Consider the following 23,977-nt stretch of genomic DNA (forward strand, 5'->3'; position numbering starts at 1 on the left):
CTCTACTCCATGGAGAGCAGTATTGAGGATCTCTTAAAGCTTCCCCTGGTAGATGATCCCATAGTTGCCCTAACTTCCAATTCTGTTCTGCCAGCCGATCTACTGGAAGGACTTAAGGCTGAGGATAAAAAGGCAGAGAAGGCCTGTCATAAGATCCATCAAGCCACAGCATGGGCCATGAAGGCGTCTTCCTCCTCCTCCTATTTCAGTAGAGCATCGCTTTTCTGGCTCCGTAAGCTGCAAGCCAAACTGCCAGCTGGCGATACTAGGTTGCACCAGGGCGTCAACAAAATTATTGTGGCAGCCGAATATTCGGCTGACGCTTCGTTCAATGCCACCAAATTCTCCTCAAGGGCATTAGCTTCCAGTGTAACATCATGCCATCTGCTATGGCTCAGACATTGGCAGGCGGACATGAAGGCAAAGTGGAAGCTCGCTTCCGCTCCCTTCAAAGGGGGGGAAGCTCTTCAGAGAGGCCTTGGATTCGGTCTTAATAGAATCCAAGAATAAACGCAAAGTCTTGCCAGCTGTTACCAAGAAACCTGATCGCAAGAATCAATCTTATTACTGCAGGCAGCCTTTTTGGAACGTGGATCCTCCAGCCACCTCTGGAGGATTTAACCGTTCCTAATCACAACCGCAGGACCATACTCATGATAGGGTGTCGTTCAGGGACAAGAACAGACAGCAGGGTAACCACAAGTTTTTTATAGGGTTTTTTCCAATCAATCCTTTCGTAGGAATAAGTGACCGTCACCGGTCCCCTCCCATAGGTGGGCGTCTGCAACTCTGCACCAACCAGTGGGAGGAGACAATGACTGGGTCCCTCTTGTTGTTACTTCATTCTTCTTGCTTCATTATGTTTATCTTTTAATTAAAATCGTCTTGTTAGTACACCATTAATGTTCAAAACTAAGCATCATATTGTAAAAACAAAATGAAAAACCCAAAGTTAATGTAAATATCCTGTTTAAATTTTACATTGGATTACAATTCCCATCATATGCTGTGACTTTTGGTTTAGATAGTAAAAACACTATCATGCATAATCAGATGATGTTACTTTAGGGTGATCTGGAATCTAATCTATCTTTGCTTATTGTGTAATATTTAGAACTGTGTGTCAAGGATTAGGCAGAGAGGCATTTGACACTCAAACGGCATAAATAACACATAACAAATGTAAACTAAACTCAATATCTCTACAGAATCTGCGGAGCATGTACAGAAACCATTGTACTGCCAATATGTTGCACTGGATTTTATTATTTTACTAGACAACCCATGACCCATTGGGTCATTCTTTCAGAGATATTTCCTTATCTAAATAGAGAATAGAATGGCCATGGGTGGGCAAAAAAGTAGTGGGAGAGAGAGCAACCTGTGTCATACACATGCATATCCACATACAAAATATGCAGGACATCATTATGATACAATTCTGTTCTACATTTGCTTATATTTGGCACAAGCAGATGTGTGCCTGACAGCATACAATCCAAATATTCTTATCAGCTGGAAGATCTGAGTCAGTGAACAATTAATTTATAATAAAAAATGTGTGAAGCAACTGTATTGATTGCTGAGTTCATCCACAAAGTCACTAGTCAGTCACTGAGAAAGTAAACATCAAAGTCAGAGACTTCTAATGGCATTTTTAGAAATAGAGTTACTATATAAGATGATCATAAGAAAAGAGAACTGTGATGAGCTATTAAACCAACCTCTTCTGAATGTTTGTACTATGTTACTTGTCTGTATCTTTAAAATATCATTTTTGACTATGTTTTCAGCAAATCATGTCGCCTATAAGAATTAATTTAATGTTTTATAACTTAAATTATTTTCTTTAATATAATAAAAATGCAACTTGCTTTATTATGGAGGAACATTGCTGTTATATTTTGATTGTAAATTGTGAAATTAAAAAAAAAATCCAATGAACTGAATTAATTAATTGCAACCTGAAAAGTCACAAAAGCAATTATATGTAACTAGTGGTTTGGCTCATTGTTGTTATTTTTAAATTAAAGCAGTTGTATGAAACTGGTGCCATTTATTCACTGATTTAGAAAAGTAACAAAGCACTCCATCATTAGTATATCTTATAGAAAATTACAGAATTGGTAGGAAAATGGGTCTGAATATAAAATACAAAGTATTCACAAATTGTGTGGTTAGCAATATTTTCCTTTGCTTGTTTCTTCTTGGGAGCCAGATTTAGATAGGATAAGAGAGAATCAGATGACTGCAGCCTCTAGCAAAGTAGAAGGAATCACCAAGATAAAGTTAGGAAAAATGAGTTAGCTTGGGTAGAGGTGGTATAGTTAAAAATAAAGCCATTTGTTCTTTATGAAGGCAGTTTGATTAATTTGTTACATTCCAACACCCAGGATGGATTTCTGTGTAATGCAAAGAGGGCCTATGAACGAAGCACATCCATCATGTGTAGTCTGTAGAGAGACTACACTGCTTTTCTGATGATGGCTCCATATTCCCCGGAGACTTAAATGTAATCTGTTGTTGCCCTTTTGCTCTGACATTTGATGTTTTACTTTGAGGGAAGTGTGAGCAAATAAAAGGCTAGATATTGATTTCTGCGCTGAAGTTAATAATTTCCACACATGTAATGCTTGGAATGGTGCTTACTGTTATACAGAATTTGATATTACAATATTTCTTGATGAACAAGAGAATACATAAGTCTATATGACAAACTTTTTGTGTCTCTTGGTTCAGAGCTAAGTCAGGTCAGCAGCAAAATGAGTACAGTTGCTTTATTGTGAATTTAATAGACTTTTGTTTACATCACAGGCTACCACGTACTGTGGTCGGGCTGACTAATTGTACCCATAGGAAGCTGCAAATAGATAAAATCAGCACAGCATATTGGGCACATCTGCAAAACTTCCAAACTTTGTAATAAATACTTAGTGTAAATATGCTGAGAAAGGGACTATCAATTTATTCATTGGAACTAACAATATGGTTTGTTGCATCAATATCTTCAGTATTTTCAGAAACAATTGAGTAATTTTGAAATTTTTCATTATATCCACATATAATAATGTAGTTCCTGATTTAACTCTGTACTCTCTCTCACACGGACACACACGGACACACACACACACACACACACACTCCTCACTCTCACTAATCTGAAATGAAGTTTTTGGAATTAGATTTATATGGACTTGACAAAAGGAAACTACGGTAGATATTATATGGAAGTTTTGATGTGTTTATAATCCCACCCCCCTTTTTAGGCTAGTTTTCAATGAAGGATAAACAAACAGTACCAAATCCCCCCTCCTTTTCCTTCATTTATGACCAATACTTTTACTGTATTTAAGTAAACTATTGTTCCTGCTTGGAAATTAAAACTTGGTCCTAGCCTGAGAGTACATAAATCCCTCCCGCTCTTTTTGCTTAGTGTTAAGCTGCTATATATTTCATTTTGTATCATTGTATTTGTTTTCATTTTCTTTTTATTTGCCATCTAGAATCACTGGTTGAGATGGCTGGCCACACAAATTGGATGGATGGAAGGAGTTTGGCTACAATTTTCTTATATTGGTAGCACAGGCCTTCATTAAACTTCTTCCAGAAGAAGGTTTCATGTGAGGCATTCTTTCTCCATCTGCATAAGACTCTGTAGTGTAGTGTTATGATTTCTTACCCCTCTCCTTTCTTCAGTGGCCTTATATGACTCCACTTTTTCACTGAAAAAACAAGTATTGTTTTAAAAAAAACAGCAAACTTACCTACTAGACAAATAAGCAACCAAGAACAGTCTTAATTGTTATGTTTGTAACTGGCCATCCCTAATCCTTTTTAATGTGGATGTGTCATGCTGTCTAAGTAAATACATCAGCACTCAAGTCAGGTATCGGCCTCTGAGCATCTGTATTAGTAAACCGGTTCTTTCTTGCCCCCATCTTGTTCTTCCTTTCCGTAGTCTCTACCAGTAGCAGCAGAACTGCTACTTTTCTGGAACTGCTTTCTAAAAAGAACAAATAACCTAGTGGAACTGTTTAAAATCAGGTTTATGCAAGAGTATTTAGGAAGTGTTTTAAGGTATGCAATTTAATTGTTCTTACCTGGTTTCTACTGCTAGTTGGAGCAGCTAAACAAGACGAAGTTAGAAACCCCATTCCTGCATTTGAGTTGTGACAGAGTAAGTCAGGGAACATGGATTGCTTGTAATGCTAAGCAAACCACAGACTTTCCTGATTATTTAGTCACTGTCATGGAGAGAAGTGCTGGCACGACTGATCATTGTTTACTACCTCATTAAATGCACTTGAGAGATTATCATTATGTGCAAACTGGCCAACCAAGTACTTGAGAGATTAAAACCAACAACTTAAATGGTACCTAAAGGACAAAAAGCAATTCAGAGCAATATCTGTGGCTTTGCTGGAATATATTTCCACAAGTTCCCAGCATTTAATAGACTTCATATGATATATGTAGAATGAAGGCTACAGGTATCTTAAAATACATTCAAGGTAAAAGCATAGAAATGCATCCTTGAAATAAAGGTTTAATATGGTGGAAGGACTTTTAAAATAAGAACGTTAGCTATAAAAAGGAGAAACACTGGGAAGCTTTCATTTCATTTTTCCCAGGAAGTTATTAAATTTATTGAGACAGGACTACTCCCAACTAAACACTTCCCACAATAATATATACCATATTTTTTGGAGTATAAGACACACCAAGATTTTGAAGTGGCAAACTAAAAAAAAGATTTTGCACTCTGCAGACCTCACAAAAATGACCCATATTTCACAAAAACGGATCCATTTTTTGTCCAAAAAAGAGCATGCATTGCCTTTAGGAGGCTTATAGAGTGCTCCTGGGGGCTGGGGGGGGGCAAAATTGAGCCAAAACCTGCCTGTTTTTTGCTCATTTCTGCCCTCCCCAGCCCCCAGGAACACTCTCAAAGCCTCCTAAAGATTATGCACGGCCATTTTGGTGAAGAGGGGGGGTTTCAGGAGGCAAAAATTCTGTATTCAGTGTATAAGACGCACCAGATTTTCAGCCTCTTTGAGGGAAAAAGGTGTGTCTTATACTCCAAAAGATACGGTAATTGCATCCAAGCATCATAAACAAATTTCTATAAAGAAATGTCTGGTTCTATAACAGTAGAATAGCAGAGTAGACTTTGGGAATATGTTTTTTTATTGTAATACTTTTATGCTCTTTTTAAAGATTTACATTTATATGTAAATTTATATATTGTCATACTTGTCAGGGCAAGAACAGGGCAGTTTTCTTTGTGGGTTACATGATATAGGGGCCACCACTGTGAAGAGGCACCTCTGGCCTTCCACCATTTTGACCCCACTTTTAGTGAGGAGTTTGAGAAACCCCATTTAGAAGGAACTCACAGGGTGTGTTGATTACACATATGCCAAACCGTGAAGGTTAAACCAGCACTTTGAGTTTGACCTAGAAGTCTTGTTAACCAATGCTATAGCTTCAGTGTAGATGTAGCATTGCTGAACCATTTTTTAAAATCAGAAATTAGGCCACTGCATTTTGTTCAGTCTCCATGTAAAGTATATTGCAGTAGTGTAACTTCAAGAGAATAGAATTATGAATTACTATTGAAATGTTTTATACTTTTACTGCAACATTTCATCAAACAACCTTTTTCATACCTTCTATTAACATAACTTCACATACTTCTCTTGCATAGTTCTTTTCTCTTTCTTTCATACATATTCAATAATTTATTTCCTTGTATTGACTTCATATTGTTGAATGTTATCTTTCAGTATTTTTACATTTAGGACTTTTTCATCCTTTCATTCTATTTTCTTTCTGAAACTTTCTTTGTCTTCCCTATCCATTTCTTCTCCCCAAATCTACTTTTAACAGTATAGGTAGTCCTAATTTAGCGACCTCAATTGGGACTGGCAAAGCAGTCACTAACTCAGTGGTTAAGCAAAGCGGTCATTAAGTGAAACCATGACTGTGCTTACTTCAACCTTACTTCAGCTTTCTTTAGCTTTACAGACCTGCAAAGGCTGTGAATGTGAGGACTAGTCTCAGATCTTCTTTTTTTTATCACTGTTGTAATTGCAGATGATCACTAAACAAGTCAACCAGTTGCTAAACCAGGACAATCTGTACCACATAAATGTTTCACCCAAATTCAGAACCTCCCATCACTCCTTTGCTCCCTTATTTCCATAAACAAATCAATCATGCTTATTAAATTATACTTTCCATATAAATATGCTTTAAAATTATTAGGTGAAATTAGCAAAAGAAAAGAATACCTATATACAACAACACTGAAATATTAGCATAGATTCAAAATAATAAGCGTAATAATATTTTCAGAGAGGGGAAAGTTTTGGATATTATAAACAAAACAATTCTAAAAAGGTTAAGTGTATTACTTGAAAATCTTTTTCTTAAATTTAAAAAAACCCACATACAACCCTAATTCAGATGTTCAATGGTATATAGAAACATGCCATTGGTTTGAATGAACTGAAGATTTTATAATTCGTTTAGTTGACACCCATAATTGAAAAATCCATGTATTTTATAGATTTCAAATACTAACATAATGTTTATAGATAGCATGTTAATTCTATTGAAGAACCCCAAATACTAATAATAATATGGAATAACCAAACTATATGTGTTACATCTCCAGCAGAAAGTGACCCTTGAAGAAGATGATTTTAAGTGTTCTGTAGATACGTTAAATTTTTCTGAATGTATTAAGGAAAGTAGGTGTAATTTGGGGGAGGGGAAGCACTGTGCCTTGAAGAGTTGCATCTGAGACAGGCTCACCAGGGACATTTCAATAAAATGATGGAACACCCACATGAAAGTCTTGTCTGGAAGCACCTCTCCCCAGGTCATTTTAATGCTAGAGAATCACATCAAAATTAGAACATTATGACTATGGATTTTATAAAATGTAATGTGACCGGATATTTTAATATTCATCCTTGCACTGTGCCCACAAAATTATTTTCATTCCAGTTGTACATATTTAAGAGAGTGTCTGTTGGGGTAGGGGAGAATTACAGGCTTCTTTCAAATTTAAAGGAAATATTTCAGTCAATGCTTCTGCATCCTTACAAATGAGTCTCTGTATGTATGAGTGTGTATAGACCAGAGGTGGTATTCTACTGGTTCGGAATCGGACTGGATCTCCCGAACCAGTAGCGGAAATCGCGGGTGGCTCAATATGCGCATGCACAGAGGTGGCTCGGTATGTGCATGTGCACACATGCTTGCATTTGCGAACGGTAGGAAAGTTAAGTGTATACCACCCCTGGTATAGACCCACATCCACAAACATACATGATATGTATAAACAAATGGAAAGACGTTTCAATTCCCACCACAGACAAACGGCTACAGAAGCTGATGGAGTTGGCCAAAATGGCTAAATTGACCATTTCAATTAAAAAAAGAATATAAGTACCTTGGTTGTCACATGGAGACCGCTTCTGAACTTTGTACTTGAGGTGGAAAAAGTGAAGCTTTGATTTTGGGTTTTACCGATTAGACTTATAAGTGTTTATAGAAATAGCTAGTTTATATTACTATGGAAAAGCAAAAATTAGGGTTTGATGTGAATGCTTTATTTTACTGTAACAGAGGAAGTCAACACTTTTTTTTTCTTTTCCTCACTTCTCTTCCCCTCTTTGGTCTCACTGTCTCACTATATACATACATACATACATACATACATACATACATACATACATACATACATACACATACACACACACACACACACATATGCACCCACATACCAGCGTGCTCTCTCTCTCTCCCACAAACACATATATACATATACACTAGATAGATAGATAGATGATAGATAGATAGATAGATAGATAGATAAAGAAAGAGAGAGAGAGAGAGAGAGAGAGAGAGAGAGAGAGAGAGAGAGAGAAGAATGTATATGTATATGTATATCTGTATATATGTATTCCTTAGCAGACAACCAAGATAGACTGACTAATCTGTCAGATGTACATGTCATTACCATTTGAAGAGATGCTGTGTGGCATTTCAGGAGGAGATGAATCTCATTAAGAAATAACAGGGTATAGTTTTTAAGTGAATCGCAGATTTCTCCTGTTCAATTCCTATCCATTTTAGCAGAGCTTTCACAGAAGCATCTCCCAGTGGATGCTCATGTTAGTAGCACTGAATTAATGCTTCTCATCACCAGCAAATACACATAGGGACCATTTCACTTCTGAATTGTCTTAGGTACTGCTGACAACAGCAAGGTCTTTCTTTCTTTCTTTCTTTCTTTCTTTCTTTCTTTCTTTCTTTCTTTCATTCATTCATTCATTCATTCATTCATTCTTTTCTCACTTTCGCTTAATTTTTGACAGCTCACATTTGCACATAGGAATAAACCAAATAGCATTCTGATTTACCCAAGTTCTTCATTACCAAAGCAATTGTTATTCAGTACCATTTCCAGGTCTAATTACCATCACAGAGTGTGCAAGAAAAAATGTGGCAGGACATTAGAATTTTAAAACTGAGCCCATTAAGTTTACACAGAATGTGGCAGAAACATAAGCGGCAGAAACCAATCTCGTCTTCATTCATCAAAAAGAAATCAGCAGAGATGAAGCCTGTACCATTTTTGGAGGTCTTCGTCTTCCTTTGTGTTTCATCCTTTTGGTGCAGTAGAATTTCCCCTGGAAATTCTGGTTTTCCACAAGTCAGTTTCCTCTACCGAAAGCAGGAGCAGGAAAATATACAAAAAGGGAAGCATCATCATTTACCAACTTGTTCAACTGCACATGTAGTACACTAGAATCGTTAAGAACAGTGCTAATTAGCATTCCATTAAAAGGATGAAATCCTGCTAAAACCCAGGGTTTGATTCTGACAGTGCTAGTGAAACATCGCTCACTAATGCAGCCTTAATTCTTTTTATTTTGCAGAGACAGCAAGCTGACCATGTTGCTCCGAGAGTCCCTTGGGAACATGAACTGCCGTACCACCATGATAGCTCACATTTCAGCAGCTGCAGGAAACTATGCTGAAACCCTTTCTACTATCCAGATTGCATCCAGGGTTTTAAGAATGAAGAAAAAGAAAACTAAGGTAAGGGCAGTCTTTGGTTGTCATTCATTGGAAAAAAGCAAAGCAGCCCAAGATAGTAAATAAATGGAAGGCCACCTCCACAGAAATCAATATTCATGGTCTTTGAGTGCATGGCAGTACATTTAAGAGTGCGTGTGGAAAGGAGGGGGAGTCATATGTTTTGTACTTAGTGAATTATGCAGTGCTTTTAACAGCCACATACATGGCAGAGAACTTGTGTTCTTTTCTTAAAATATTATTAGTACAGAGAGCTGCTTGAAATTCAGTTTTCTTTCTCATAATTCATATTAATCGCCTGCGGAATATAAATCAATTTTTTGAGATCAATGAACAGATTCCACAATTATTGCTATCCAACAGACTGTTCATAGAAAGAAACCTTTGCAAAACAATAGGTTGTTGTGTGTGACATCAATGTTAATTTCCCTGTAATTTTCTTCATTACTTTTTCAAGTACAAGCTTGTCAGGGCATTTTAAGCCAATATTAGCAGTTAGTGTGTGAATTAAGCTCAATTTCTGATCTGAGCCGTGTGAAATCTTCTGAAGAAATAAAACATTTGCAAGATGAAGATATTTACTGAGAAGTTGTGGCTGTAATGTTTATTGAGTGCAATATTACTTCTCAATGCTACCTTTTAAAAAGTTGTTTTAGCAAATTAGAGCAGCGCTGAAGTGACACAAAGAAAACACAGAAAGATAACACAGCCAGAATTTTCAAAGCTGTTTTCAATGGGGGCCCTGGGCTTGGTATTTTTAAAATATTTAAACAAATGTATTCACATTTGTTGTATGCTGCCCAGAGTCACTTTCCATAAGATGGACAGCTATTTGACTGATAAATAAATGAATAAATAAAACCTTTTACATTGTTGTTTCCCACTGAAAATTGGGAATCGCATACTTTTTATTTATATGCGGTTGTTTGCAGTTTCACAATAATAAAGAAGTTAACATGGCAGGTGAAGAACTTTGGATATTGTTTCAGTTAACATTTTCTAGCATCTTTAGTGGCAGTAACAACTTCCAAACATTTCCTGAGCCAGCAAACAGGCTTTCTGTTCTTTGTTTTGTTTTGTTTCATCCTCACAGAACTGTTCTAGCTCAGAGGCACTCTTAGTTATCCCTACATGCACTCTAGATTTGATGTCTTTTCACAGATTTTTAATCTCGTTCAACTCTGGGGACTGTGAAGGCCATTCCAAACTGGTTATCTTTCTTTCCTGCAAGTATGTTATGGCTGATTTTGCAAGGGTGGAGTCAGGTCATTGTCTTGTTGAAACAGCCAACTTCTTTTCCAGTTCAATTTCTTCAGTGACTGAGGGACATCTAGAGCAGTGGTTCTCAACCTTCCTAATGCCGCGACCCTTTAATACAGTTCCTCATGTCGTGGTGACCCCCAACCATAAACTTGTTTTATGTTTTCTGATGGTCTTAGGCAACCCCTGTGAAAGGGTCATTCGACCCCCAAAGGGGTCCCAACCCACAGGTTGAGAACCACTGATCTAGAGTGCGTTGATATTTAATTGAATCCATTCTTCCAAATAAATGTTTCACCCAAATTCAGAACCTCCCATCACTCCTTTGCTCCCTTATTTCCATAAACAAATCAATCATGCTTATTATACTTTCCATATAAATATGCTTTAAAATTATTAGGTGAAATTAGCAAAAGAAAAGAATACCTATATACAACAACACTGAAATATTAGCATAGATTCAAAATAATAAGCGTAATAATATTTTCAGAGAGGGGAAAGTTCTGGATATTATAAACAAAACAATTCTAAAAAGGTTAAGTGTATTACTTGAAAATCTTTCTTCCTTTCACACGCAATATCTCCTGTGTCATTGGCTCCCACACAACCATAAACCATAACAGAGCCTTCCCCATATAATTAGTAATGTGTTATTTCCTTCAAATGCACTGCTCTTTTTCCTCAAATGGGTCTTCTGTTATCATACCCTGAACTATACAGTTTTTGATCCAACCATTTTGTTTCAAAACCTTTCAGATTTATCAAGGCTTTCTTTTAAATTCTTTAGCCCAGAATTGAATGGGGTTGGTTGGCATCTAAGTCAAGTAAACAAATAAATGATTATTTTCATAATTATGGTTAGAGAAAAAAATTACCTTCTGGAAACTCTCCCATTCAGTTTATTGCTGTTTAAGAAATGCTATGTTGTGATCTGTGTACAAATATAGACCCAGCGCCAGCTAATTTTTTCAAAAAGTCATTTGCACCTTGCTTTTTAGATCTGACCAGTTTGGGGACAATTCTGGCAGAGATCTTTCTTGTCTTAGATCTTGCCTTAATTTCAACAGTTCCAACATTTCCCATCAGTGTTTATATTAGAAGTGCTAGCTGGAAGGACTCAAGAATTGTTGTTGTTTTTGTAAGAGTGAATTATCTTCATTTTCAAATGTTCTGGTAGCTCTTGGGGATTATGTGGTTGTTGAAAGTAGGCAAAACAAAATACATAACTTAAGGATAGAAAGGTCAAGATATTTCTTTCTCCTAAGGAAGTGTCTTCACCTGGCTAATTATAGGCCTAACAAATCAATCAGTATTTTGAGGCTTGTATGAGATCTAGTGAAAACTCTCTAGTGGAGAAGCAGATAGTGTGGGAGATTTGAAAGCAAGATCAGCTGCTATCATCTTCCAGCATTATCATATTTTTCCCAAGTTATGCACTTAAGCAACAATGTCAAAAATATGACTCATTAAGTCGTCTAGTAAGCATGATTTGGAGTTTTTTTTAAAATTAGTTTGCACAATATTTGACTCTGTAATATTGTTGTATTGAGATATAGTGAGTGGCTGAAAATATGACTTTAGATAGAATTCTGAGGATCACATTGCTTCTCTGTGCACCTGAGAAATGCTAATGTTTGCAAATTTTATAATGAATAGAAGTCACTAAAGAATTAAAATGCTTGAAATCAATTACTATTCCTTTCACCTCGAAATTATTTTTTACTCATGATGTTGCTATCCTAAATAGCAGTATGGTCAGTGTGTATGTGTGTGTGGTTTTTTTTTTCATGTGTGTGCATGCGTGCGTGCATATGGACCTGCTTAAAATGTACAAGCAATCTGTGCAGTTGTGTTCTTTAAGGATTTGACCATTTTCGCCATGACATCAGGCAGCACAACTATTGTGGAGATATTCCCTAATACACTGTGACAAATTACTGCACTCTTTCCCATTCTAGTACTGTCCGCATTTGTTGGGTTCAGAACTGTCAAAATCCCCATTGAGCATTATAACTGAGTATTTTATAACTGAGAGCATCAGACTGGGAAAGCCTTATCCTGAATGAGGCACAATGGCATTCCAAATATTGGAAGACATATCACTGCTTACTTGAATGCATGGTTCTGGAAAGCCTTTTTTGGATTTCTAACTTTTCATCTCTCTCTTCTGATTTCTAGTATACATCAAGCTCTTCTGGAGGAGAAAGTTCTTGTGAAGAAGGGAGAATGAGGAGACCAACCCAACTTAGACCTTTCCATTCACGGAATGTTGTTGATCCAGACTTCCCAATTCTTCATTTATCAAATGACCCAGATTATTCTTCCAGCAGTGAACAGTCATGTGACACTGTCATTTATGTTGGCCCTAATGGGACAGCTCTTTCTGATAAGGAGTTGACTGATAATGAAGGTCCCCCTGATTTTGTCCCTATAGTTCCTGCTCTTCAGAAAACTAAAAATGAAGGCAAGTTGGAAGAAATGAATGAAACAGCCCCTGAAAGAGATTGCTTGAAGTGCAATACATTTGCAGAACTCCAAGAGCGGTTAGACTGCATTGATGGCAGTGAAGAGACAGACAGATTTCTTTTTGAAGAACTACCAGTTCAGTTTAACTCAGACCCAGTGACTAAATGTCCTTTATCAGGCCAAGAGGCAGAGCACCGTAGTGCATCAGAGCCAAGCAGGGAAGATGACTTGGTGGTCTGCCAGGAACCTGATAACGATGCCAAGGAAAATTTAAATGCTGCAGCTAGCAAAATCCAGGGAGGTCACTCCCCTGTTCATAGTAGGATGCTTAATGAGATTTCCTCTCCCCAGAACCATTGGCATGTTACAGGCAGTCCTAGTAGCCAGTTTAATAGTTCTCAGCAACCTCACTGCACAGACCTGCAAAGCAGTCGAGAAAGCCTTAATAGCTGTGGCTTCATAGAAAGCAAGCCACGGCCAATGGGATCACCGCGGCTTGGTATTGCAAGCCTTTCAAAGGCCTCCGATTACAAACCACCAGCTTCTCCTTCTCAGAGGTGCAAAGTTTATACTCAGAAAGGAGTATTGCCCAACCCAGCACCGCCACCATCATCATTAAGCAAAGATTCGGGCATGGTATCCAGTGAATCTCTGATGCAATCTGAAACCCGCACCCCTCCCATTGGAATGAGTCCTCAGCTCTTGAAAAAGTCACTTTCTTCTGGCAACATTGATTACAGAGAATTGATTGACAATGTAGAGCAGCAACAAGAATATCTTTCTCCAGAGTCAAAGCAGGAGATTTTGAGTACAACTATGGTCACAGTGCAGCAGCCATTAGAACTTAATGGGGAGGATGAGCTGGTATTTACCCTAGTTGAAGAGCTGACCATTAGTGGAGTTTTGGAAAACGGGCGGCCAACAAGTATCATCAGTTTTAACAGTGATTGTTCTGTACAAGCATTGGCTTCCGGGTCTAGACCAGTTAGCATTATCAGCAGTATTAGTGAAGATCTTGAGTGCTACTCCAGCACAGCTCCCATTTCTGAAGTAAGCATTACCCAGTTCCTGCCTCTTCCAAAAATGGGGCCGGTGGACAAAGCCGAAGAAGCTGAAAGTAGACGTTCCTCTATTAGCTCATGGCTGAGTGAAATGAGTACTGGGAGTGATGGTGAACAGTCATGCCACAGTTTCATAGCACAGGCATGCTATGGTCATGGAGAAGCAATGGCAGAAGCTCCTCCTTCCGAACTTGCAAAAGCAATTCAAAAAAATAGTGCAGTTTGCATCAATGACAAGCAGAATCGTTGTACTGAGGATATGTTTGTATTGCCAGAAGGGGTTGACAGAAATATTAATAAATTATCTCCCATCAGAAGCTGTAAAATATCAGCCATGGAAAAGACTACCGTCACAATATCAAACACTACAAGCTTAAGCAGTTGCGAAGAATTCATTCCAATGAAGACTAACATTACAATATTCCCATGTATTGCTGTTAATTCTTTTAAAGCCCAGGAAAGTAGTGAGGCCATATCAGCAGTATCATCATCAGCCAGAACTTCCTATCCTCATGAGGGAAAAGAATCCATTGCAAGAAAAGACCTAAAATTTGATGATCCTTGGCTAAAGAGGGAAGATAGTGTAAAAAATGAACATGGTCTCAAGACTGGAACAGTACCTGGGCAAAATAAGAAACAGAATTCTGCCGACAGGTTCAGTACCAGCAGCGGAGAGATTTCGAGTTCTCCAGGAACTGAAAACCCAAGGAGGGTGGTAGATGAATGTGAAGTGGGACTGTTGGGTTCTGCAACTCACAGCCCCCTTCATTCTACTGACAGTTTGAAAAATGGCAGCCTTAGCAGAGGATTCCAGAAGACCAACAAGTTGGAGGAACTGGATGTGGTTTCCCATCATTATATAGAGGAGAGCGGTAGCCTGAGCTCTTCCCAAACATCCAAAGCAAGTTTAGAAAGGAAGGTAGCTTCTCCCAAGCACGGTGTTCTTACCCGCCCCAAAGGAACACCACCATTACCTCCTGTGAGGAAATCTAGCCTTGACCAGAAGAATAGAGCCAGTCCACAGCACAGTGCTTGTAGCAGTAGTACCAGCAGCCCTTCCAACCAACTGCCATCTTTTTTGGCTAGCTTTCCTGATGAACTGAATGGGAAACAAAAGAGTTCCAGTATGGAGAGTGGGAACAATAGCAGTAGTAAATTATTTAGTGCAAAACTGGAACAGCTGGCTAGCAGAACCAATTCTCTTGGAAGGTCCAGTGGGAGTCATTACGAATGCCTGTCCTTGGAAAGGGCAGAAAGCTTATCCTCTGTCAGCTCCAAGATGAACACTGGGAAAGACACCACCATGCCCCGAGCCAGCAGAAGCCTCAACCGCAATGCAATGTCCTCCCCAACAAACTCTGGCTTTTCCCAGTCTGCAGGAGCTTCACCAAAAGCCAGTCAATCAAAGATCTCGGCTGTGAGCAAGCTCCTTTTGGCAAGTCCAAAGGCTCGAAGCCTGGCTGCGTCCACTACCAAAACCCTTAGCTTTTCAACCAAGTCCCTTCCTCAGTCTGTGGGACAGAGTTCAAGCTTGCCTCCAAATGGAAAGAATATGTCCTGGTCAACTCAGTCTCTTAGCAGGAACCGAAGCTCTGGTCTTTCTTCCAAATTGCCCCTCAGAGCTGTTAATGGGAGGATTTCAGAACTGCTGCAAGGAAACGCTGGCACCCGAGGAATGCAGCTGTGCAGGAACTCAGACACAGATGAACGCAGCAGTGCTCATGGGGACAAGAAACCCCCTGTTCACTTGCTCCCTTCACCATACAGCAAGATCACACCTCCTAGGAAGCCTCATCGCTGCAGCAGTGGCCACGGAAGTGACAACAGCAGTGTCCTGAGTGGGGAGCTTCCTCCAGCCATGGGGAAAACAGCTCTGTTCTACCACAGTGGAGGAAGCAGTGGATATGAGAGCATGATCAGAGACAGTGAAGCCACAGGAAGCACTTCATCCGCACAAGACTCTATGAGTGAGAACAGCAGCTCCATCAGTGGCAGGTGCCGAAGCCTCAAAAACCCCAAAAAACGTTCAAATACAGGTATGTCCCCGGTGGGTGTCTTGAGAAAAGCTCTGCAAATAGCAAGTTGAGCTTCCAAGTAAGTTAGACTTGTACCACATGGCAAAGTAAGCATTCAACAATTGGTGGGGGAGGCAGGTGGTAATTAATAATGCTTAATGGTGGCAGTGCACAAAATCAGAATATGAGTATGTATCTATCCTGTATTATAAATGTAGAACTCGGATGCTGCATTCTGACACTTTGGAATGGAGGCTGCCAGGAAACGCAGTGTATTTTCCTGAAATTAATTCACTAAATTAATCAAGAGATTTTATATGGCCGCTTGCCTCACAGAAGTGACTCTGGGTAGCATACAAAGATTTGAAAAACCCAGCAATTAAAAAACAATAACCCATGATGCCCTGAGGTAAATGATGAATTCCAGTCCTAAAATCCCATCCATAACAGTCTTGCCTAACTGGCCTTAATGCTTAGGAAACAGGCAGGTCTTCAAAGCTTACAAAATGCTAATAGGCCACCCAGATTTTGAACCACCCAGATCAGGACCACCCAGGTCCTTGGGTGGATGCATTTCAAGAAGGCAAGGGTCTCTTCTGAGAGGGAGGGGAGGAATTTCCTTCTTGGAAGACTCCGTGTGATAATTTGAGGAAGACCAAAACATTGTCTACTAAAACAACTGTTGCCAACCTTGTGCATTTCAGATATGCTGAGACGGCAGCTCTGATCATTTCTAATCATAATAGAATAGAATAGAATAGAATAGAATAGAATAGAATAGAATAGAATAGAATAGAATAGAATAGAATGCAATGCAATGCAATGCAATGCAATGCAATGCAATGCAATGCAATGCAATACCAGAGTTGGAATGGACGCTGGAGGTCTTCTAGTCCAACCCCCTGCCTAGGCAGGAAACCCTATACCATTTCAGGCAAATGGCTATCCAACATCTTCTTAAAGACTTCCAGTGTTGGAGCAGTTACAACTTCTGGAGGCAAGTTGTTCAACTGATTAATTGTTCTAACTGCTTTGGAGAACAGCTTGACTCCGTCTTCTTTGTGGTAACCTCTGAGATAGTGGAACATTGCTATCATGTCTCCCTTAGTCATTCTATTAGACATACCCCATTCATGCAACCGTTCTTCATATGTTTTAGTCTCCAGTCCCCTAATCATCTTTGCTGCTCTTCTCTGCACTCTTTCTAGAGTCTCCACATCTTTTCTACATCGTGGTGACCAAAACTGAATGCAGTATTCCAAGTGTGGCCTTACCAAGGGATCATAAAGTGGTATTAACACTTCACGTGATCTTGATTCTATCCCTGTGTTTAGGGCTGATAGGAATTATGGGGTTGTTGTCATAACATATCTCAAGAGCACAAGTTCAAGAATCTTTCAAAGTATCCTTGACATTCAGTAAATGAAATTCAAATAAAATGTCTTTCATAGGGACCCAAGGAAATCGGGTGGTTTTATTTGAGTGATAGCAAAATGAAATATCTGTATACTTTTATGTTTAATGGTGACTTTTTATATGTGACTGAGAGGTCAAACATGTTAATAGACTGTCAAGCTCTCAAGAAATAATCACTTGGTTTTCTGCAAAGATCTTCTTTGCTAGTAGAAAAATGCAGCTGTATGTTAAAAGCCTATCAAAGGGATACTTCCATGCAACATATTCCTCGTGTAGTTAAAGGGTAGTTATTTTGAGTTTCTTCTGCTTTCTCTCCCCTGGAGTGAAGAATCTCCTACAATGGTCCTTGCTTTTTCCCTTAACTGTCTTGATGCCTTTGATTTCCAAAGACAATCCATCACATAAACCCCATATGTCCCTTTTGTTCATTGTACAATTTCTAAGAGCATCCTAAGACTCAGTTTTCCCCTCACTATCTGCCCATACATTATTATGATGGTGATTCAGACTGGTCTTTCATTCTTAATAAAAGAAGGGCAGAGAAGAAGTAAATGTTTCCTAGGATGGCTGTCAACAAAAGTACCCAATTCTTTCGTCTCTAAATAACTTTAATTTTCTTCTTGGCAAGGTATTTCAGAAGTGGTTTGCATAATCTTCTTTCTAGGGTTGACAGAAAGTGACTGGCCCAAGTTCACCCAACTCATGATTCCCTGGTTTTTAGCCTAATGCCTTAATCATTACACCAAACTGACTCATATACCATTGAATTATTCCCAGAGAAATGAAATCACATCCAGCAATGATCCATTGGTCAATATCTACCAAACCACTTGAAACCTGCTTGAATAAATTGATGAAACTAGGTTCTTGATCTAGTGTTGGATAAATCTTGATCTATCTAAACCTATTTCTAGATCTATCTAAGCAATAGATGAATCAACAACGAGACTGATTTAAAAGTAAACTGCATATAGAGAGAGACCACTCCGAATCAGGCCCTGGGGAGGGAGAAATTAATTATTCCATTGTGGTTCAAATTCAGATCAAATGGAGGGAATTTGGCATGTAAAATATAATTCTGTATTTTACATTTGGCATATAAAATATAATTCTGCACATGGGCAAATGTGTGGGATTTTTAAAATGAAGAATTAGCATTGTGCAATACATTGAAAAAGCCCATTTCTACCATTAGCTTCCTGCAGGCAAACAGTCCTAAACACAAAACAAGGCCCCCTGTAGATTAATTTATAGAGGCTTCAGTCAGAGAAGATATTTCATGCTTGCTCCTATATTCTGACAACAGCATGTTGTAGGCAGCTAAAGGTTTTACCTTCTCTGCAATTCCTAGAAATTCACACCTGAACAAAACTTGGTTTCATTCATAGTTCAGCATATTGGTTGAGATCCAGAAATTCTCAAAAAATATACAGTATCTTAAAATACATGCAGTTCAGTTAATTCCCTTTCAAAGAAAGCAATATCATTCAGAATATGGAAGGGGAGTGAGAAATGTGTCCTTTTCCTCTTCTGCAGGAGGAAAGACCTTTCCTGTATTGAGTCTCAGCTGTATCACCTTCCTCCAGAAAATGGTTTTTAAGCCACCTTTGATAAGAGGGACATAAAATGCATATCCCCAATTGGCACCATTTGTAATTCTTTCCTGGTAGGAAAAAGTGAGGTGGGGCTGTGATTCAGCCTGAGTAGTCTTCCATGCTGCAGTTGCATTATCATTTGTAAGAAACTGCCATTCAACAAGGAGAGTTTAATACATAAACAAACAAAGATGCATATTGCAATGTAGAATAATTGTGCCCTTGTGGAAGGAGTTCATGGGGGAGGATAAAATCAATGCTACCCGTAGAGTACAGTAGTGGGTTCCTATGGTTTCAGACTGTTTTGGCCGAACCAGTAGTGGTTTGGTGGCCTGGGTCGCTGGAACCGGCAGCAACCCAGGCCTGCCAGGCCCCCGAACTGGTTCTCCGGGCAGTGCCATAGGTGCCACCATTTTGTTTTTCAGATCTGCACATTTGCAGAACAATTTTAATTGCACTGCGCATGTGTGTGCAGCACACACACGAGCGAACCAGCAGTAGTGCTTGCCAGAACCCACCCCTGGTAGAGTAGCTTACTAGTTTCCCATGATACTAGAAGATAGCAGTCTAGAATGTAAATGAATAGGTTCCTGAACAAAAGTAGGCTGGATAGAAAATACAATTCCAGATTTCTACCAATAATTCTACTGCTAAAACCAAAAAAGGCTAGTCATCCCATGTTAATGTCACAATCCTCTGCTCTCCTTGTTGTCTCAACCAAAAACAAGGCATTCGGTGTCAACCTATGATGACATTGGAGGTATTTCTCTTGCTTGACATACACCAATTGCATGTTTGTTCTTATGGAGTAAGATCCTCTGTCAGCAACATTTAGAAGGGTATAATAAGCATTTGTCAAAAATGGTCTAGCAAACCTTGGCATAATGCAGGAATTTGGATGGGTTGACCCTTGAGGTCCATTGCAGCAGACTCCCTGGGAATTGCTTGCCCTGTTACCCTGGTAGAGTTTGCATCTATTGATCTTCAGCATAATGTGTAAAGTTCATCTCGATTGAATTGTGCAAAGAAAGCTATGTGCAATGGGCGAGTAAGATTAAACCTGAATCTTGAGTTAGAAGGTAGTTGTTTAGAACAGTCTTTTGAATTTTCTGTACTGGTTTCCAATTTACAGATAACAAGTTGTATTTAATTGCATTAAATACTGGGGAAAAAAAATTAGGACAAAGGCTCTTTACCCCCCTCCCTGAAACTGGCTTATGAATTGATATAATCTATTGCTTCCCAGCATATTTTCTTTGTATTTTTCCCCTACAGTAAATAGCGTAGAGGGTGAAAGCACATTCTTTTTTATGTCAACAGATTTATGAGATAATAAAAACAAAAAATGACTGCAGAACTGACCAAGATTAAGCTGAGCTGCAAAGGGAGGAGGAGGGTACTCTGTTTACACTGAATTTGGATGAAAAGTGTAGTACAGTACTTTAGTTTTTCCCCTTTTCAAGAGTGATTTCCTTCTCTTGATTTGTATCAATGTATAAAAGGAGGTGTTTTATTTTAAAATCAGGAAGCACAGCATTTCCATTTGAATACTATTTTGACGTGTGCTATCAAGAGCACTGGAACCTACCTGATTTCCTGCCATGAATACTCATTGCCCTAATGAATATGATGGGGTAAATAAGTTCATTTCAGGTCAGGTGACCTTGTCTGGTTTATGTATGAATATTATTAACAGAAATGCTAGCTGTCGGGCATGATCAATATGAATCGACATCAGTTCCTACTAAAAAAGGCCACAAAGACTTAAGCAAATCATGAACACCGTTAAATTTCACCATTACTTTTTGAAGCTCCATCAGTTTGTGCAAACAAATACTCTTGTCTCACTGCCTCCTCAAAATTTTCCTTTTTTTGAAAGTGCATTACTGAATACCTGAGATCCTTTGAGATGGCAAAGTGATCTAGGGACTAAAGGATGATTACCTACAGTACTTAGGAGAACTTTGTAATATTGAGACGAGATATGTACTCACTCTGACTTTGGAAGAATCAAAATATCCACTACTGTGAGCATTGGGGGGGGGGGGAGGAGATGATAATGGAAGATAGACATGACTTTGCTGTTCCTTTATAATACTGGAGGAAATGTGGTCAAGCTATAGTGTTATTACAGCAATTCAAAACTGAAATATAATATTAAAAAAAAAGATTTGTGGAAAGTGAAACAAAGTGATTGTATTAAACCATCTACAGGCTTCTCTGCTTCTACACAAAATGTGTTTGCTGATCAAAGAGTGATAAGTGTGTGTGTGTGTTGAGGGGTGGGGGATGAACCTGCTTCCTGATCCTAGAGCTAAATTGCAGAAAAGATTGGAGAAAAAAGCAAAGCAGCAACTTTACCAGAAAAAAAAGGAAGCCTTTTTACGAAAAGTCCACTTGCTTATTATGCATATCGTGTTTTCAGTTATGTCATTGTTAGACATAAACTTTGGGAGAAAAAAGTGGTACAATCATGATTGAAACAAACCTGCAATTAAGCTTTTCATATGCATTGAAGGCATCACTCAGGCTCTTAAACAATCTTCACAAATGCTTTGGGTTTTTCCAATGTGTTATTTATTGGGTTCCAATTCCTTTCCCTTAAGATGTTTCCAACCCTTTGCAAGCTCCTGAGCATGGAGTAAGTATCATTTGAAACAGCTTTCAAAAACTATGCAGAAATTTCATTATCTCCTCCCTCTCATAGATACTCTTTTCTTTTTATATATCATATCCATTTTACAGGCAGATCAAATAACTTGGTTTGCCTGAATAATATATTTTTTTATTGATGATAAAACTAATTTAGTGCAAGGCAGTTCAGAAAAGAGGTGTGTGTGCTTGGTATTTTAAGACATGGATATTTATGTCCAGTCTAGAGAACAGCTTATTACAGAACGAGAACACATCATAGAATCTTTCAGACCTGCCTGCTTGTTGATTGGTTGTTTCATGGGGGTGATTAGCCAGTGAAATTGAGAAACTCAAAATTGGTCAGAGCTAGATTAGCTCAATATCATTGCTATGGAAGCTCACAAAAGTTTATATGGATATCTGCTTTCAGAGAGAATCCAATTCTTGAGTTTTCCAGGTTTGAGCAGTATGGTTAAATATGACCTCTTTTATTGTTGTTGTTTTTAACAAATCTTAACAAAAACTGTGTTCATGGAGAGACTGATTCAAGCTTAAATGGGTTTGAAATGTAAAGGAGGGTGCAGGAAAGCAATTAAGTTATACTATGTGCCCTTCTGGTTGCCAGCCATGTTTTCTCTTTGAGCAAAACTTTAACTTTCCTGCCTATACTGCATGCTGTGACTACTAAACACATTTAGTCCATATAGCACACTGGGCAGGGGAGAATGGGAATGACATATTCAATTAAGCACATTTAGCCATTTAAACTTCAAAACTCTAAGCGGGTTGTACACGGTTAGTCTTTGGATGGGAAAATCCAAGACTGATAACTAGACTGGGAAGTTGCCAAGTATGGTTTGAGAGAAGATGGCATTCTCTCATCTCCCAAAGTGCTAAACCCAACAGAGACTGCTGTGTACAGTCTCCTCATAAGGAGCACTGACTGGAACAGTTGTGCAGTCTCAGTTTCTTTCCTTATCCAGAGAGGAATTATGAAGAACTGATTAACTCATCAGCTCTGCTTGTAATGGCTTAAAATTTTCATCTATGCTTTCTGAAAATCAGGTTTATTAGTTAGTTATTTAAGAGGAGATACTTTATTTTTTTTAAAAAAGCTATGAGTTTTCCGCTTTGTTCTTTTTTTAATAGTTTATTTCACAGGTTTGTGATTTTGGATGACAGAAAAGCAATAATACAATATGTTCAAAAACTCAAGTAGCCATAATACAGGAAGTATTTTCTCTTCTGAGATTTTCAGAATTGAATCTGGAAAGTTTCTAACCTAGAATTTCTAAGTTGCAATCCAAAGGATCTGTAGGGTAATGAAGAAATATGTTATACAGAGTATTAAGTCCCCAAGTCCTTGACAGATGATGCAAAAATACAAATGTTTAACCAATCAAGTGTGTAATTTCTTCTCAGCTCAAAAAAATAATAATGAATCTGTCCTGTTTTAAGATGAATAAGAAAGCAAAAGAATGATGATTGGCTTTGCATTGGACAACATGTGTTATTTGGTTTTAAAATCAAGATCCTCTTGAACCCAACAGCAGCAAGCATAATTGCTTTTTAGTTTCTTCATCACAATTGATGACAATGGAAGTTGAGGTGGTAATTCATAATACAGGGGGATAGGTTTACATTTCTAGTTCATAGTATAGAAGGCCTTGATACATCTGTGTGCTTAGGGACCTTTTTAAATCTGAAGGCTGAACAGGATGTAGAGATGGTAAAATGAGATTCAAAACATCTGTGCTTGGAGGGTAGGATGTTGTGTTCCCTCCCTCCACCCCTCTCTTTATCCCTCCTTCCCCTCAGCTTTGAAAAGATGAACCCTTTTTACAAATTCAACTACTATATCATGTTTTTCATAAACACAGTCATGTTTTAACAGAGGAAGTAACAATGGAGTAATGTGGTGGAAAGTTCCATGGGACATACCTTAGTTGAATTGGCCAGTGCTTGACCACTTAAAAACAAAATCTGATGACTTAGCTTGCTTGGATTTACTTAAAGGAATATAATTGTATATCAGAATTGCTTCATCTTTTGGAAGAGAAGGGGAAAAAAGAATTGTATTGATTCATTGAAAGGAAAACATTTAGCATGCTTGGGCCAATCATCAGCTCAAACTAATTTCTGGATACATAAATATCAGACAGCTGGCAGAGCAATCACGAGTTGAAATCCAGCCTCACTAAAATGAAATGTTTGGGGAAAAGAATCACCACTGGGAGGTTGGAGTACTGGGCACTGCCTGCTGTTACCACCGCCTTCTCTGGGACTTCTCCCAAATTACTTGTCAATCTGCCATGTTCAGCGAGGAGTTGCCTCCTGACAGTAAAGCTCATTTGCAGGCCTTAAAATTAATGAAGGTAGGCAGAGCAGTTGCAAGAGAGATGCGTCTGGCTGAATG

General features: G+C 38.5%; 1 protein-coding gene and 1 long non-coding RNA gene across 3 annotated transcripts in view; both read left to right on the forward strand.

Annotated features, from left to right (window-relative positions):
* The window catches only part of LOC309388140, a 432,191-nt gene that overhangs the window by 389,128 nt on the left and 19,086 nt on the right, over positions 1-23,977 (forward strand). The window lies entirely within an intron of this gene.
* KIF26B (kinesin family member 26B) overlaps positions 1-23,977 on the forward strand; it is a 308,871-nt gene that overhangs the window by 265,808 nt on the left and 19,086 nt on the right. For both annotated transcript variants that reach the window (XM_081945182.1, XM_081945183.1), the window contains exons 11-12: positions 8,955-9,117; positions 12,553-15,937. In XM_081945182.1, coding sequence (XP_081801308.1) covers positions 8,955-9,117; positions 12,553-15,937 — 3,548 coding nt within the window. The remainder of the gene's footprint in view (positions 1-8,954; positions 9,118-12,552; positions 15,938-23,977) is intronic.

The sequence above is a fragment of the Natrix helvetica genome (genome assembly GCF_964273705.1).
Source record: "Natrix helvetica genome assembly, chromosome: 2".
Taxonomy (NCBI): domain Eukaryota; kingdom Metazoa; phylum Chordata; class Lepidosauria; order Squamata; family Natricidae; genus Natrix; species Natrix helvetica.